Here is an 18,739-nt window from a genome sequence, read left to right as displayed (position 1 = left end):
CTCTAATTTAAGTTGATGAAACTGGTTTGAGACCTGCTTTGATCTCTCTCAGACTAAATTTGAAATTCTACCATGTTATAATTGCTACCCCCTACAGAACCCTTGACTAGGATATCTCTTGTTAATCCTACTTCTTTATAACCTTAATAGATCTGTTCTCGAGTACATTCTGCAATGTACTGCTCTAAGAAATAATCCCTGATGCACTCTACAAATTTGTCTTCCATTTTACCCTTGATTGTCCAGTTGATAAGCACATTAAAATCACACATGACCATTATGGTACCCTTCTTACACACCTCCATTATTTCCTGATTTATAATTTATCCTGTAGTTGACAAATCTTTAGGGGCCCACAGATGACTCCTAACTGTGACTTTGTTCCCTCCCTATTCCTTATTTCCATCCAAACCAGTTCTACATCATAGTATAAACACAAAGAACTGCAGATGCTGAAAATCTGAAACAATAACAGAGTGCTTGACAAACACAGCAGATCTGGCAGCATCTGTTGAGAGAGAAATGGAGTTAACGTTTCCAGTAACCCTTTCTCAGAACATTGGACTTAAAACATTTACTCTATTTTTCTCTAAAGAGATGCGGCCAGACCTGTTTCACATCACGACCTATTGTTCCTGTATCACTACTCATCACCACACTAATATCTTCCTATATTAATGATACTACCCCATTCCCCTTCCTTTTCCAGAACTTCAAATGGCCTTGAATACTGAGATTCCAGTGCTGGCCACCTTGCAACCACATCTCTATAATAGCTATCAAGTTATATTCACTTATTTCCATTTGTGCCTTCAATTCACCTATTGTGTCACACATTCAGATAAAGCTTTCATTTTTTTTATTACTTACTGTGGTTATAATTTCTGTTGCACTCTTCTGCTTATACTTTTTCTACTTGCCTGTCACATTTAATTATTATTTGCCTCTTCACTACCCTAGGAGGAGAAAGTGAGGTCTGCAGATGCTGGAGATCAGAGCTGAAAATGTGTTGCTGGAAAAGCGCAGCAGGTCAGGCAGCATCCAGGGAACAGGAGAATCGACGTTTCGGCCGAAACGTCGATTCTCCTGTTCCCTGGATGCTGCCTGACCTGCTGCGCTTTTCCAGCAACACATTTTCAGCTCTTCACTACCCTAGACTTCTGCTCTCTCATTTTTTGTTAATCTCTTTAACTTCCCTTTAATTGAACCCCCTCCCCACCTAATTCATTTCAAACTTTATCTACAATTATTGTTAAATACCTCACCAGGATACAAATCCCTGCATGACTCACAAGAAGCTCATCCCAGCAGAACAATTCTCTTTTTTCCCATTACTGGGGCCAGTGCCACATGAAAAGCATCTTTGGCAATACATGACATTTTGTATAAGACAACATCCTTCTAGATTCAGTCTGATAAATTAGTTCAAATGAGGGAAGGCATTAAACTCATGATGAACAATAACATTATTGAGCAGACTCATAGCATCTAGAGCTCACCTCTGATGGTTCTGAAACTGTCGGTCATAAAGATTTTGCATTGATTATCACAAAGTCAATGAACATTCAAATCCATAAGAAGAAGTAAGAATTAGATGAGCAGAATTTGTCGCTAAGATTGACTTGCTTAAAAGATATTGGCGAGTTCCATTGACTGATAGAGCCAAAGAAATTGCAGCTTTTGTAACACTGGATAGACTTTATTATTGTAAAGTCATACAATTTGGGATCAAAAAGACATCAACTACTTTCTAAACATTAACCAACAAAGTTATTGGAGGATTATATAACCTATATCTAATCTAATGTCTAATCTCTATATAATCTATATATTGTATGTCATCATAGAGTCATAGAGTCATAGAGATGTACAGCATGGAAATAGACCCTTCAGTCCAACTCATCCATGCCGACCAGATATCCCAACCCAATCTAATCCAACCTGCCAGCACCTGGCTCATATCCCTCCAAACCCTTCCTATTCATATACCCATCCAAGTGCCTCTTAAATGTTGCAATTGTACCAGCTCCCACTACTTCCTCTGGCAGCTCATTCCATACACGTACCATCCTCTGCGTGAAACCAGGAAACCAGAATTGCATGCAATATTCCAACATTGGTCTAACCAATGTCCTGTACAGCTGCAACATGACCTCCCAACTCCTGTACTCAATACTCTGACCAATAAAGGAAAGCATACCAAACGCCTTCTTCACTATCCTATCTACCTGCAACTCCACTTTCAAGGAGCTATGAACCTGTCTTGATCATCAACTTGATTGTGATCAGCCAAACCTGGGACAAACATTAATATTACTTAGTTCACCTATTTGATCAGTTACAAAGAACCGCGTGATCATAAATTTAGCTAGAACCACATTTGCCAAAGCAAAAGTAACATACTTGAGCCACACTGTGAGACAGGTCAATTTTTACATAGTGAAGCGAAAAGGTTTATTTTGGATTTTCCCACACCTAAGACAAAATATGAAATGCTCTGATATATTGGCATGTATGGATTTATTGGAAGTTTATTCTGAACTGCAGTATTGTAATGACACCTTGTCAAATTTATTGAAAGAAAACAGAAGAATTGAATGGATGGAGACTTTTAGAGTGCGTTTGACAATTTTAAAGCTGTTCTAACAACTATACTGGGTTTTGTCAGCCTTGATTTATGAGGAACCATTCAAACTGGCTGTCGATACCAATAGAATCAGCATTGTTGTGATTCTACCCCAAAAAGACAAGGTGGGGTTAAAACGGTCCTATCAGTTACTTTTCCCAAAAACTATTGTCTGTCAATAGAAATATTCGCTGGGATAGATTCTATATCAATATGTAACACACAAATCCAATAACTCTGAAGAGACTACTATTTATACAGTCTACAATCTGTTAGTTTTTTTTTAAAACAAAGACTGTATTGTTGCATTTAATGATACAACCATACAATTTAAAAATTTGTGTATCTGGCAAGGACAATGCTATAAGAATGCTTTCTCAACAGCAAACATGAAGAAAACTGAATGCAGTGATCAGTATGTATTTAATGTAAATATGTTACTACTTGTAATGCAGCATAGAAATAGCAATAGTAAATGTTGACAGAAAATCAACATGCCTACTAAGGATTTTATATTACTGGGGGAGATGTGATGCGAAGTTTGTATTATATATATTAAAGTTTGAACACTTAAAGTAGAGGCAGATAGTTGTGGGTTTGCTCTGTGATAGTAACTTTTCTTATAGAGGTCAGATAATCACTTGGAACAGTGATCTAAATGCATCAATTCCAAAACGATATGTGAGTTCAATCAAGTGCTTGGAAGAATCTCTGTGGCATTAATGGTTGGGATACCAGCATTGCTGTGTTTGTAGCAAACCAGAAAAACAACAATTTAGTTTGGACTTCAATACAGAAGGTTCAAGGTCTCAGGTCAGAAGGGAGCGCAATCTCTCGGCGCAGAGAAATGAGTCACCCGAGTCAAAGTGTTTCAGTTGGTGGAGCTTCTAAGATTGGAGAGTTTGGTTATAAATGCTGAAGTTTATTAGAACTGAAAAAGTTTAGGCCATCAGAATTGTGAAAGGCTAGTGCAAACAGTCTCAAAAAAGATTTGTAAATCTGTCTCCACAGTCCATGGAAAAGGAACTGGGAAGACCCAATTAAAGCATTGAGAAAGGAGTGAAATGTCTCTGGAATGGTGTATCTGTAAAAGCATAGAGTTGAAGAACAGATTGAGACACTGTATTGCTGTTTAGATTAAGATATTCTTAACTGTGTTTTGTATACATAGTTTTGTTTGATTTTTGTGTCAAACTTACATCCAGTTATTAAAGAGCATCTGCAGACTCATGTGAATATGATTCAGTGGCAAAGCAAGTGCAAAAGTGAAATGTATCAAGCCCAGGTTCTCATTTGGGAGTGACGAGTCACAAGTGGATTTGTGCTGATAAAGTACCCCGAGCTGAAACAGTGTTTGACAATAGGAGAAGGTTTATTGGTGTGAAAAAAGAATGGACAAACCAATGTTGGTGTGAAGAGAAATCCTATAGAAATGACACAGGGAACACGTAGGTATCAGGAAGTGCAGAGCACAATCAGTGTGAGGGCTAGACGATTTGAAAGGTGTAAAGGATTACATTTTGACAAACCAAATATGTGCCGTACATGTCCAGTGTCTCCTGAGTCAATGATATCCTCAAGATTTCCAGAGAAGTCATGGGCAAGGCGAACAATGGATTTGTTTCATTTTAGAGGAAAGATGTATTTATTCTTTATCGATATTTATTCAGGATGGGTTGATGTATCAAGATTCTGGATCAGTGGTGCTGGAAGAGCACAGCAATTCAGGCAGCATCCAAGGACAGGCAAAATCGACGTTTCGGGCAAAAGCCCTTCATCAGCATGAAGGGCTTTTGCCCGAAACGTCGATTTTGCCTGTCCTCGGATGCTGCCTGAATTGCTGTGCTCTTCCAGCACCACTGATCCAGAATCTGGTTTCCAGCATCTGCAGTCATTGTTTTTACCTCTCTGATGTATCAAGATGTCATGTAACTACAGCAGAACACTGTAAAGGAACTTTACAATACACTGCTTCCTTTTTTTTAATCAATTCACAGGATGTGGACTTTACTGGTTAGGCCAGCATTTATTACCCATCCCTAAGTGCCCAGCGGGCAGCTAATTGCTGTGGGTCTGCAGTCACATCGAGGCCAGACCAAGTAAGGATGGCAGAGTTCCTTCTCTTAGGACATTAACGAACCAGGTGGGTTTTTTCCTGACAACTGACAATGGTTTCATGGTCATCATTAGACCCTTAACTCCAGATATTCATTGAAGTCAAATTCCAATATCTGCCATGACCCCGGTCCTGAGCACATTACATAGGTCTCTGGATTAACACGAATGAATTAGTATCAAACAATAGGTGTCAGTTTATGAATGAGGATTTGAGTGATCTCACTTTGATCAAGGGATCAATCAAGTGACACATTCTCAATTCTCCATTCCTCAGTTGACAAAGAGATACAAAGTGCAGTCAAATCTGCAAAGTCGTTGATGAAGAGGTATCCGGTCTGAGAATTAGCCGTCCTGAGCTCCAGAACAACACCATTGAATAATAACCACTCGCCGGCAGAATTATTAATGGGGTGGAGGTTATAAATGGGTGTACCAGTTTTACAACACAACCTCCAACTAATCATCACCTTCCTAGAACATGGAAAGATGATACAACTGGAGAAAAATCATATCAAAATGTGACAGAATTGATAACAGTCTGGACTCAATGCAAACATTCTTTCAACAGGACAGAAAGTCAAGTCAAGAGACAGGCAGCCAGAAACTGGGAAATCAGAAAAACAAAGCAGTTGAATCTTAGGTTCTCAGAAGGAAGAGTAAGGCATTCATTTTACTTGAGTCCTTATGGGACAATCATCCCTATAGCACATTCCCAAATATCAAGATCGTGGGGGTTACTATTAACAAGAAAATTAACTGGACCAGCCGTATAAATAGTGTCAACAAGAGATGATCAGAGGCTAGGAATCCTGCAGCAAGTTACTCACCTCCTGACTCTCCAAAGTCTATTCACCAGCTTTAAAGCAGGAGTGTGATGGAATACTCTCCGTTTGCCTTGAGGGGTGCAGCTCCAACAACAATCAAGGAGCTCAACATCATCTAGGACAACTTCACTAGCAACCCCATCTACCACCTTCTGCATTCACACCCTTGACACATAGTAGCAGCCGTGTGTACCAATTGCAAGATGCATTGAAATAACCCACTAAGTGTCCTCGGACAGCACCTTCCAAACCTGCAATATTGGTCATCTAGAAGGACAAGGGCAGGTGGGAATGCCATCACCTGTGAGTTCCCCTGTAAGTCACACACCATTCTAACCTGGAAATATATCAGCATCCATTCACTGCTGCTGAGAGAAAATGCTGTAACTCTAACCCCTAGAACACTGTGTGCGTATGTTATAAAGGCCTGATGACATGGCCTGTGGTGGGGAGTCAGGGAGAATCATTTGAGAAGTCCAGTGAGGCCTTTCTCAACATCAGAAGCAACTGGTTACTTTTTATTTAAACTCAGTTCTGGACATTGGGACGAGAATCTCACTAGGAAGGGATGAGTTGTCTAATATGAGGAACTGCTCCTTGTTAATGACCTTATTAACTGCACAGCTCCTCTCCTAATATGCAGCTTTCTATCCTAGTAACTGCCATAAGAAAACTAGATATCAATAATTCATAGCAAAAGTCAGAATGGCTCGCTGAGTTTGAACTATCTCGATGCTCACTGTGTCCCTGCCTTGTCTCTTACACCTTGCCCCTCAGACAGAGATACCAGGGTCCCAGGATTACTGTATCGCAAGCACAGTCACAGAATCATAGAGATGTACAGCATGGAAACAGACCCTTCGGTCCAACTTGTCCATGTCAACCAGATATCCTAAATTTATCTCGTCCCATTTGCCAGCACGTATCCCTCTAAACCCTTCCTATTCATGTACCCACCCAGATGCCTTTTCAATTCACAATGTCCTCTGGCAGCTCATCCCATACACACACCACCCTCTGCATGAAAACATTGCCCTTTAGGTCCATTTTGTCATAGTTGTCAGCAATCCTCAGTCAGGCCAAGGGAGATAGCCTCTGACATTGGTCCAGGGGCTTAGACACAGTCAGTCAGCCACAGCTGTATTGACTCTGCCTTATTGTGGGGCTGTATTCCTTCAGGCATGAGAAAGAGGAATGTGTTAAGGGTGGTGAAATTGGGCGGCACAGCACTTACTTTTGGTGCAGGTTGGAAGGTGTCCCAAGCGAGTCAGTGGGCAGCAGAGGGTATGCAGGGTTAGTGGTAATGGGGGTTTGGGTGGGTGACAGAAGTGAAGGAAGATATTGCAGGCAATGTAGAGAGTGTGGGAGGCTGGTACATACAGTTACAGAGATACAGTGAGTGTATGGTCTCAGAGAGAAGAGAGTGGCACTCATGTTGGCAGAATTTAGAAGGACATTGACCTTCTTCCTCAGGGTGGGCATCCCTCCAGACAACTGAAACTGCAGTGACCCAGGTGGTAATTTCCAACCAGCCTGGCCCAGTCTGGTGTTGTGGCCTCCACTGCTGGTCCTGAGGGAACAGGAAGCCCCATTACAATCCACCTGCAAGCAAAGTAGGGCATTAATTTTCTCTGCTCTAGCATGTCCAGGAAAAATGTCAGGAACCCATACAGAGCAGCTCCAGACCGACAGAGCACATCCAATTGCATGGCAACAGTAGCAAGTTGTTCAGGGTACAACGAGTGGGGCTAGAATCGGACAAGAAGAGTGTCATGAAGTGGGGTGGGTAGATAACGAGGCAAGTGGTGAGAGATCTTGCTCGGTCTCATGGAGAGAAACCCTCCAAAAAACTCAAATAACTGTTAGTTATCCAAAACAAAAGTGAGAGTCAGCCTTAGGTTAAGATAACAAGGAGCTAACCAGCTACCTGGAAATTAGTTGATTAACTCATTATGTTGGTCGATGTAAAGAGGGAAGGGGTGGGACTGGTGTGCAAAAAGAGCTGTAGAACTGAGAAATTAATGAACTCTATCCACAAAGAAAGCTGTCTTGGTATTCTACCTCAACAACTGGTCAGATCCAAGAAAACACTGGTCACAGAGGATGGATGTCTAAAGGTGAAGATTGAAACCGAGAGTTCTTTTGAGACAGAGGGTGTAATTCGAATACTTCTGAGAAGAATAGATGAACCAAGCGCAAATAGGAAATGTTTTGTTCCGTATATGATTTCCTAGCAACATTTGGTGAAGCTGAACCCTACAATGAATGGTAAATGCAGAGGACATGTGAACATGGTCCCACCTTTAATAAAGAAAAAACCCAAAGTTTGTCCTTAGCACTATCCCTATCAGAGAAAGGCCAAACAGAAAATACTATAAGAGCTCGAATCGCAACAATTTGATACTGAACAAAGTTTGGAAATTCCATTAAATAGTTGTGGACTAAATTTATAAGAAAATATTAAATACACATAAAATATGGTCAGAGCTTGATACATCTAGAAAACATGATAAATGATGAAATTTCAAAGCAAAATATGTCAGAGCTGGAAGTCTGTAATAAACACAGAAAATCTGGAGAAACACTACAGGTCTGGCAGCATCAATGGAGAGAGACAAACAGAGTTAACAACTTGAATCAGAATTGATGAAGAGTCCTACCAGATTCGAAATGTTAACTCTGTTTCTTACTGCACAGATGATGCCAGACCTGCTGAGCTTCTCCAGCATTGTGCGTGTAATGGAATTTAACAGATTACGTGCAAGATTTCTACTTTGAGATTCCTAATTCAGTGCTTGCCTTTAAATTGTTGCACTGCGCTAAGGTGTTAAGTATGATAGACCTCTAGTATTAACCAGGTTTGGGTTTTCAGAAAGCCAAAGGATTTTGGAACAAAGGTCAGGAGCCTTAATATATCCTTGGAGAAACATTCATTCCCAGCAGTTTTCATAGCCCAAACTCGGATATTCAGCAGTTCCACAAAGAATGGAACAGTCAAATGCTTTATGAGACCACCCAAATATTGAGAGGGGTAGAGAGGAAATCTTTGCAGTGTATGCCAAAAGGTACCTGAAGGTGGCAAAGCAAGTAGATAAATTGATAAAGAAGGCATTTGAGATAGCTTCCTTCATAGTGCAAGGTATTGAATATACAAGCAAGATCTAATACTAGAACCATACAAGACACTTGATTAAGCCATTGCAGAGGTTTTGTGTACAGTCTGATCATCACATTAGAGGAAGGATGTCTATGTCTCTGGATAGAAAATAGAGGAGATTTTTAAGAATGTAGCAGGGCTTGAAAATAGCAGCTGAGGAATGAAAACTGAAAGAAGTGCAAATGCTGAAAATCAGAAACAAAAATAGAAATTGCTGGAAAAAGCAATCAGGCAGCATCAGGGTTCTGAGGAAGAGTCACTGGACCCAAAACGTTAACTTTGATTCCTCTCCACAGATGCTGCCAGACCTGCTGAGCTTTTCCAGCAATTTCTGTTTTTCTAGCTATGAGCAATGATTGGGTAGGCTAGGTTGGTTAACATAGGAGAGAGGAAGCTCAGGGGTGAATTACTGAGGTGTGCAAATAATGAGGGGCTTGGATAGAGTGAAGAGGTTATCAAGGGCACAAATTTAAAGTAAGTGGCAGAAGGTTTAAATGGGGACATGAGTAAAAAATATTCTCATCCAGAGGATGGCGAGTGTCTGAAATTCATTGTCCTGTTTCGTGGGTGAGATGGAAACCCTTAACTCATTTTAATAGGAACCTGGAACTGAATCTGCAAGGCTACAGAGTAGGTGTGGGAAGGAATTTTTAGAGCGGTAGCTAGTATATTCTGTTAGTGCAAATATAATGGACTGAATTGCCTTTTATGTGCATTAACTTTTCTATGGCTGTATGATTCTCCAAACAAAATATTAATGTGGTGTTATTGGCATCAGGGGATATGGGCTGAAAGGAAAAAAATGTTAATTATCCTAAAACTGCATCAGCAACCTGCCCACCCATCTTCACATAGGTTAAGGTTAAAAAATGTACAAAGCAGGCCAGTTAAGTTTGCCAATGACGAACTTAAAAACGGATGAAACTAAGGACATTGTGGGAATGAGAAAAGTAATAGTTCTAAAGACTTAGAAAGCTTCGTAATTTGGAGTGTGTGAAAGTAATTGACTGCTAATAGATAAGATGCTTCATAAAATCTTAATAGAAATGTAAATTAATATCTGCCAATGGGCAGTCCAGAGGAGAACTCACTGCAAATGGTTGGGGGCTATAGCCAATTAGTTTTCAGGATAAATCCAAAAATTCCTTTGTAGTGAGTGATCATCTCAAACTTGGACATTTTTGAGCACTTAAATAGCTTGCAAACAGGGAAAAGGGCATTCATTAAAGGCTGATATTTGACAGAAAATTCGCCAAGCCTTGTAGCATTGTATGAAGCCATCAGAAATAAATTTTAGTCCAGAGAAAATGGTGTATTACAGAAGGGAACAGCGATAAGGTTATATCGATAGTAACGCGGCAATAGTAATTTTATAGCTGGCAACAACAGCGTGGACACAATCCTCAAGGTAAAACGTTCCTGATTACACACTGACGGAATCTGATCAAGTGATAGAAAGTGATGTGGCACCATCCTCTTCTCGTGAACAATTGTGAGAACAAGATTGTAGCAGATGAAGAACTGATGGAATATGGACAAAGTTTCACAGAGACTCAGGACAAGGCTACTTGTCCCAGAGGAGTCATGATTTGGAGATGCCGATGTTGGACTGGGGTTACAAAGTTAAAAAATCACACAACGCCAGGTTGTAGTCCAACAGGTTTAGTTGGAAGCACTAGCTTTCGGAACGATGCTCCATCAGGTAGTTGTGGAGGACACAATTGTAAGGCAAGAATTTATAGCAAAAGTTTACAGTGTGATGTAACTCAAATTATACATTGAAAAATACCTTGATTGTACAATCAATGTATCATTTCAGTTACATCACACTGTAAACTTTTGCTATAAATTCTTGCCTTACAATTGTGACCTCCACAACCACCTGAAGGAGTGGTGCTCCGAAAGCTAGTGTGCTTCCATTTAAATCTGTTGGACTATACCCTGGTGTTGTGTGATTTTTAACTTTGTCCTACAGGAGAACAACTGAAAGTCGATATAAAAAGTAACAATTTCCTGAAGGGGCTAGTGAATGGAAAGGTACCAGCTTTGTAAGAACAGCAGGGAAAGCTACTGACAAATACATTTATGCTCCAAATACACAAGACCAGGGACAGAAGGTAAGATCTCGGGATTGTCAAAATCTAACAAAAATATGGAACCCCAGAATCTGCACTAGAAGTTCTGAAAGTGGACCTGAAAGTAAACATGACCCTCAGAAAAGAAAATTATGAAAGGAATTCCAATCATAGCAGAGAGAGAGAGACCTGGTAGTAGTATCCAGAACATGATGGAAAGATGGGTAGAGATTCTGAAGAAAGGTCACTGCACCTTCAACATTAATTCTGTTTTCTCTCCACAGATATGTCAAGACCTGCTGAGTTTCTCTAGCAATTTCTGCTTTTGTTTCTGATTTCCAGCATCCACACTTCTTTGATTTTTTGTTGGGCTGAAGTTGAACAAATAACAATGATAATGGAACAGGCTAGGAATATCACAAAAAGTAGAAGCCATTAAGATCAAGAACATATGTATTAAAAGCTGAAGTAGGCCATTTGGCCCATCAAACCTGCTCCACCTTTCAATAAGGTCATACTTAATCTGTTTGAGTTCCAAACCCCACATTTCCATCTACTCCCAATAATCTTTGATTCCCTGCCTAAAAAGGAGCTATCTGCCTCCATCTTAAAAATATTCAGTGACTCCTTCCTCCATTGCCTTCTGTGGCAAAAAGTCCCAAAATTATACAGCTTCCCGGAATATAAAAAAACATTATTTTCATCTCTGTGCTAAGAGGGTGACTCCTGATTAATTTAAAACAAAGAACTAATACAAAAAAAACAAAACAAAGAACTAAGGACTCTTGTGGAACAGTGATTGTGTCTCATGATGATAAGCCAGAGGCCCTCGTTCAAATCCCATCTACTCCAGCGGTATGTCATAACATCTCTGAAGAAATTATTGGGAAAATATGATAACAAAGAATTATGGTTTACATTGCTTTTAACAGGCTTTGCATGTAAATATTCAATTGGCCACACGGGTGATTTTTTGGGGTTAATAGTTAAAAACAAAAAAGGTCCTGGTGATTTGAAGAAGGGGAAAAAATTTTCAGTAGTGTGTGATAGCATTTCAGATATATAGAAAAACAAGGAACTGTAGTTTGCATTACCCATTATGGCATTTGCATGTAAATTATTCAGTTGGTAAACACAGGTCATTTTCTGGTTGTGGTTAATAGATCAAAAAAAACAAAGGTGATTTGATAATGGGAATAAAAATATCCAGTTGAGTGGATGAGAATTTTTGGATTAAGAAAAAACACAAATATAAAGGGAGAAAAGGTGGGATAGGTTTATAGAAAGTGCTGCAAAACTGAATAGTTAATCAATTGTATTTGTTTCTGTCTCATCAAGTGGCCATGGATCTAAATTGATGACTGCTTCAGAGAGCTAAGGAGCATATAGCTTCTAGGATAGTTAATTTTTTAATTCATTTTTTGTGGGATGCAGGTGTCACTGGCTGGCCAGAATTTATTGCCCATCCCTCGGTGCCTTTGTGTGGACACCAACATCCTGAGCTACTCTGGACCAGTATGGACCAGGTAGCAGTATTGGCTCAAAAGTACAAGATCAAGCAACTCTCTCTACCTGTCTCTCTCTCTCTCTCTTTCACTGACCCTGTATCCTCACTCCTCTCTTCCTGCATCTTTCAATCCCTGTGTCATTCTCTCTCTCTTTCTCTCTCTCTAAGTATTTTCTCATTTCCTCCACTACCATCTGTTCCTCTCCCTCCCTGTCTTACTGGTAATTTTCCCTGTCCCTCTGTCTTGTCCAGTCTCTCTCTCTCTACATAGTACTGTTTCTGTCTCAGCTCCTGTGTCTCATTCAGTTTCTCTGCCTCCTTCTCTCCTTCCATCTCTCTCACTCCCCACCTCTCTCTCTCTCTCTCTCCACCAGTCTCTTCCCCCATCCCCATCTCTCTCCGCTTGTCCCTTTCTCTAGTTTCCCCTTTGTCCTGGCTTTTTTTCCCTACTTCAATCTGTCACTTTCTCTGTCTCCTTCCCTCTCTCCCCAGGGCCATTTCAGAAGGCAGTTATGAGACACCCCAGTTGCTGTGGGACTGGAGTCACATGTAGATCAGCTGGGTAAAGATGGATGCTGCCTGACCTGTTGTGCTTTTCCAGCACTATTCTAATCTCGACTCTGACTTCCAGCATCTGCAGTCCTCACTTTTGCTGCAAAGATGGCAGATGCCCCTGCCTAAAGAACATGGTTGAATCAGATGTACTTTTACGAGAATAGATTATAGTTTACCGTTCATGAATCTCTGAGGCTGGCATTCCATTGCAGATTTATATATTCACTGACTTAAACTCCACATGGATCGGGACTGTGGCGGTGGGGGCGGGGTGGAATCGGGAGGAGGTGAGTTTAACCCTGGGTATCTGGATTTCCAGTGCACATTGCTATGACACCAACATCTCCCCTGAGTTAACATGGAGCTGCAGCGGTGTGTGCTGGAGCGTGGAACTCCCCATTCTCTGTCTCAACCCCAGCTCAGGGATTGCTCGAGTGTCCCCAAAGATCTGACCCGCACACCCTCATGAACATGTCCCCAACACTCAGGCCCTTTCCTGCAGCCCACAATGGAAACGCCCCTGAAATCTGTTTGGTTTCCAGGCCGAACAGTAACTAAGGCAGAGGGAATCTATACTGGTGATCCCAGCCAGAGACCCTGGATACGGCGGGGTCTTTCTCAACTTCTTAGTGGCTTAACAAACTGAAGATCACTCTTGGGTCAGTCTCCCCTCGCTGACCAGGGTTTGGGACAATATTTGCCGAACTTTTAAGTTCAAGGGCGAGCCTGAAAGAGTTGTAAGAAACTAAAGCAAGCTTCACTTTGTCAGCGGTACTCGACAGCAGGAGAAAAGATTAACAAATTCAAACACGGCCGGGAAACTAATGAATGTTTAATTTCTACTTTTCCTTTTTTTAAAAAAACGAAATTATTGACCAATTCGTTTGACAGTAAGTTAGGATGGCTGAGAGTTCGGAATGATTTATCCCAGTTGCAAAAAATAAATGGTTTGTTGCAATTCAGAAGCACCGGGGTAGATTTAAATGAGAAATGTTTAAAGTTGGTCTAAATTCAACATCGAGCAAGCAGATAACCCAAATAAACATAAAAACTATAAAATTAAATCACTGTTAAGTTTCCCAAATCTCGCTGCAACTATAATCATTTGTTAATTAGAGGAAAGAAAATCTGGGAGACAGTTGGGGGGGGGGGGGGAGAAAAAAACGACAGATCCTGAATGGTCAGTCAGAATTAAACTTTAATTATTAATTTGGGGGTGGGTTCGACCAGTTCAGCAGTTTCTAATCCCTTTGGAATATTGCTTTTCTCTCGGCCTTACTTTGTTTCGGTATTTAGCGCTGACACGCTACAAGATTTGATGAAAAGTCCATTTCGGAACAATTATTGGGAGAAATCAAAATTGCAGAAAGAATCCGTAAGGGGGGGTGTTCAAAATAAACACTAAATTCGAACCTCAGACCACAGGAAGACTTGGAAATTCATTTCGTCGAACTTGGGAGAAGTTTAAAGTTTTTTTAAAATCCAGTTTACTATTTACGCCGTTTCAATCACAAAACAACCAATTCGAGCAATCTTCCCCCACCTCCCCACATTGTAGCACTCCCCTGAGTGACTGTTCGCAGGCAATTCAATGCAATCGTTTCTGCCCTGTGCAGAAGTCAAAATTGTGCCGAAATACCATTGCACCGCGATAAGGTAACATCTCAGGCTGATCCAGATAACTTAAAATCTTCTTCAAATAACTGTTTCGATAATATCCCGGAGTTTTAATCAGCCATGAAGGGGGTTTATTCATTTAGCGAAATAAACCTAAATTAGTTGATGGTTTGCAAATAGCTCATGGATTTACATATTACAGTTAATTATAATGTTTAGTTTATTACTCTTGAGGCAAATGTACTTATCGATCTATTATTGTTCCTTACTGTATTCATTTGCAGTTTTGCTCCTGAAATTAAAATATTTAATCGTTGTATTACTCCTGAAATTGAATATTTATTTTGTTTATCGTTCATGAAATTGAAATTATTTAATGCGTTACTCCTGAAATTGAAGCATTTGTTTAGTCTGATACTCCTGAAATTGAAGTATTTATTTGGTGCGTTACTCCTGAAACGACTTAGAATGTATTACTTTTGGAAGAGTAAGTTATGAGTATATTGGCCTGGAAGATGTATTTACTGAAGTATTAGTTCGGATGCTAACGCATTCATTTTGGGGCTCTCTTGCTGAACTTAGTCCTCAACCAATACCTCAAAAAATGAACAAATAATTGTGTACATCTCTCTATTGACTCCAGACCGGCAGGTTCCCGGAAGCGAGCAGCTTCTACCCCGTTTAGGAATCGCGTCGGTTTTACGGCAAATCACATTTTGGAACCTTGGACAGTCACTGCACCATTCCCCCAACACACACAAACACACACACACACAGACACTAACAGACAGACAGACACATACACACCAACACACACACACAGACACACACACAGACACATAGCCACACACACACAAAACACGGATACTTCTCAAAACAAAAGAGGCAATATTTGTGTGAAGGCTGTTTAAGCTGCGGGTTACACAGGGATCAATAGACAATTGCCTGTCACTGTCACTGTCTCCTGAAGATGAGAGACATGTAGAAACAGAGAAAGACTTTTGTACAATCACCAGTTACAGCAAGTCTCTTACATCCATTCTCAAAGATATACTGGGAGAGTAAAGCAACCACGACTTCAGGGAGATTCTGTAATATTTGAGGAACCAGTGGGAAGGTATAATTCCACACTGTTCCTGAGAACCAGACTCCAACAGCGGGGGAACTGGTTGGGGACACTGGGGTTTACTGTGAAACCTTTTCCCCAACAGTTGCTCTGTTTTCCCGCTGCAGTTCACCACTAGAGTTGTTCTCCTTAGAACAGAGAAAGCGCTGGAGAGAGGTGTATAAAATTAACCAGAGAGATAGAATTAATCAGTGCAACCGTTTACCAACCAGGCAGGAGGATTAGGAATCGGAGGACTGACACATTGTAGATCATTGCCACAAAAAAGTAGTTGGGGAGAGGGAAGAAATTCGTTTACTTAAAATACACAGCCAGTTCCTATGATCTGCAATACTCTGCCTGAAAGGGTGGTGCAAGCAGACTTGGCAGCAACTTTCAAAAAGGAATTGAAACCAAAGTTCTGAACAAGATCATACAAGGTGAGGAGGGAAGAACGGGGGTGAGGGGAGACGGGTGGAGGAGGGGAAGAGAGGAGGAGGGACACGGGGCTGGGGGGGGATGAGGTGGAAGAGAGGAGAGAGAAAGCAAGAGAGGGAGGGGAAGGGCACAGTGGGAAATTTAACAGGTGGGAAAGAGGGAGGAGAGGGTGAAGTGGAAGGATGGAGAAGGGGTGAGGGGGAGGAGAAGGGGTGAGGGGGAGGGGGAGAGTGAGGGTAAGAGTGAGGGTGAGGGTCAGGGTGAGGGGGAGGGGGAGAGGGGGAGGGGGAGGGGGAGGGGGGAGAGGGGAGAGGGGAAAGGGGAAGGGGAGAGGGGGAATGAGAAGGGGAAGGGGGTGAAGGGGAAGGGGAAGGGGAACGAGAAGGGGAAGAGGGGGTGGGGGGAGGGAAGAGGGGAGGGGACGGGGAAGAGGGAGAGAGGGGGAGAGGGGGAGGGGGGAGGGTTGGAGGGGGGGAGGGGGGGAGGAGGAGAGGGGGAGGGGCGGAGGTGGAGAGGGAGAGGGGGGAGAGGGGGAGGGGGAGGGGGAGGGGGGAGGGGAAGAGGGGGAGGGGGATGGGGAGAGGGGGAGAGGGGGAGGGGGAGAGGGGAGAGGGGGAGGGGGGAGGGGAAGAGGGGGAGGGGGATGGGGAGAGGGGGAGAGGGGGAGGGGGAGAGGGGGAGAGGGGGAGGGGGGAGGGGGAGAGGGGGAGGGGGGAGAGTGGGAGAGGGGGAGGGGGGAGAGGGGGAGGGGGAGAGTAGGAGGGGGGAGAGGGGGAGGGGGAGAGGGGGAGGGGGAGATGGGGAGAGGGGGAGGGGGGAGGGGGAGAGGGGGAGAGGGGGAGAGGGAGAGGGAGAGGGAGAGAGGGAGGGGGAGAGGGAGAGGGGGAGGGGGGAGAGGGGAGAGGGGAAGGAGGGGGGAAGAGGGGGAGGGGGAGGAGGGGAAGAGGGGGAGGGGAAGAGGGGGAGGGGGAAGAGGGGGAGGGGGAGGGGGAAGGGGGGAGGGTGAAAGAGGGGGAGGGGGAAGAGGGGGAGGGGGTGGGGAAGAGGGGGAGGGGGAGGGGAAGGGGGGAGGGGGAGGGGAAGAGGGGCGGGGGAGGGGGAGGGGAAGTGGGGGAGGGGAGGGGGAGGGGAAGAGGGAGAGAGGGGAGGGGAAGAGAGGGAGGGGAGAGGGAGGGGGAGGGGAAGGGGAGGGCAAGGGAAGAGGGAGAGGGGAGGGGGAAAGGGGAGGGGGAGAGGGGAGGGGGAGAGGGAGAGGGGAAGGGGAGGGGAGAGGGGGAGAGGGGGAGGGGAGGGGAAGTGGGGAAGGGGAGGGGGAGGGGGAGTGGGGGAGGGGAAGAGTGGGGGAGCGGAAGATTGGGGGAGGGGGAAGAGGGATGGGGGAGAAGGGGAAGGGGGAGGGGAAGTGAGGGGCAGCAGCAGCATCCCGCTGGGCGTGGGGGGTAATTGGACAGGGGGCGGGGGCAAAGGCAATGAGCAGGCTGGAGCTGGAGAGTCCCATCTCTCAATTCCCTCACCCGAACTCCCCAAGTCTCACGCCCTAACCCGCACCCCCAAGGCCGACAAAGCCCAGCAGCCGCACCAGTACCCCAGCAGAGCCTGTAGGGACAGGGGGCTGTGTTACTGGGAGAGAGTGAGAGAGAGACTGCGTCTGAGTGTGTGTGAGACAGTGTGTGTATGTCTGTGTGTGAGAGAGGGTGTCTGTGTGTGTGTATGTGTAAGAGTGTGTCTGTGTGTGCCTGTGTGTGTCTGTGTGTGAGAGAGGGTGTGTGTGCTGTGTGTTCGTGTGTGTGTCTGTGTGTTAGTGTGCCTGTGTGAGTGTGTGCCTGTGTGTTAGTGTGTCTGTGAATGTGAGTGTCTGTGTGTGTCTGTGTCTGTGTGTCTGTGTGTGTGTGTGCGTATGTGCCTGTGTCTGTGTTTGTGTGTGAGTATGTGTGTGTGTGTGTGTGTGTGTGTCTGAGTGAGTGTGTGTGGGAGGGTATACCCCTTACCTCCACAACACTCCCCACCCCTCCGCAGCCCAACTGTTCAGGAGAGAGGAGGGGGACCCTGGGATGTTGTTTCTGAAAAAGAAACCAGCCAGGAGGAGATTGTGTGCATCAAAAAGAAAGTTTAACAAAGGCAGAGGTACCGGCAAAACTGCAAACAACTTCAACCCATTGCAAACAGGGAGGGAGTGGGGGTGTGGGAACTTTACCCTCCAGAAGAAGAACTCATTCCACACTGACTCTCTCCCTCCTTTCCAATGGAGATTTGGATTCTGTCGAGGCGGATACAGATACCCCAACCCCCCCTTCATCCTCAAGAAAACACCAACCTGTTGAATCCATGTCTGAATCTTCCAATAATTCACAATGCATGCTCATCTAGTGGAGTCGGCTGGCTGCAGATAGATCTCTCTCTCTCTGGGATAACTCGGGGTGTGTGTCTGTATCTGTGTGTGTGTGTGATCCGTCAGAATGTTTGCTGATGTTGCAATGAAGAGAGAAGGGTCGATCAGAGCGGTGTCATTGATAGGCCGGGAACGTGATGACTGGCAGCTTGCCTCTATGGGCCAATGTGACCAGGCGTTACTGTGGGCCATTGTGATGGTAGTTTGAATAAGAAAAGATTTTTTTTGGGAGAAAAAAAGAGGGTGGGGGGGGGGGGGGGGGGGTGGGCTTAGATATACGCAAGTCTCGCATTTCACCCTCCCTTTCCATTATATCCGAGAAAGTGCC

General features: G+C 43.7%; 1 protein-coding gene across 4 annotated transcripts in view; it reads right to left on the bottom strand.

Annotated features, from left to right (window-relative positions):
• rfx4 (regulatory factor X, 4) overlaps positions 1-18,472 on the bottom strand; it is a 145,208-nt gene extending 126,736 nt beyond the window's left edge. For all 4 annotated transcript variants that reach the window (XM_043708850.2, XM_043708851.2, XM_043708852.2 and 1 more), the window contains exon 1: positions 18,337-18,472. In XM_043708850.2, the coding sequence (XP_043564785.1) occupies positions 18,337-18,385 (49 nt within the window). In that variant the 5' untranslated portion in view covers positions 18,386-18,472. The remainder of the gene's footprint in view (positions 1-18,336) is intronic.
• Between the last annotated feature and the right edge of the window lie 267 nt (positions 18,473-18,739).

The sequence above is a fragment of the Chiloscyllium plagiosum genome, unplaced genomic scaffold, assembly GCF_037043375.1.
Source record: "Chiloscyllium plagiosum isolate Xiang-an unplaced genomic scaffold, Cpla_swu_hap1 HiC_scaffold_19, whole genome shotgun sequence".
NCBI lineage: Eukaryota > Metazoa > Chordata > Chondrichthyes > Orectolobiformes > Hemiscylliidae > Chiloscyllium > Chiloscyllium plagiosum.
Note: the sequence above shows the minus strand (reverse complement) of the source record. Positions and strands in the feature narration are given on the sequence as shown.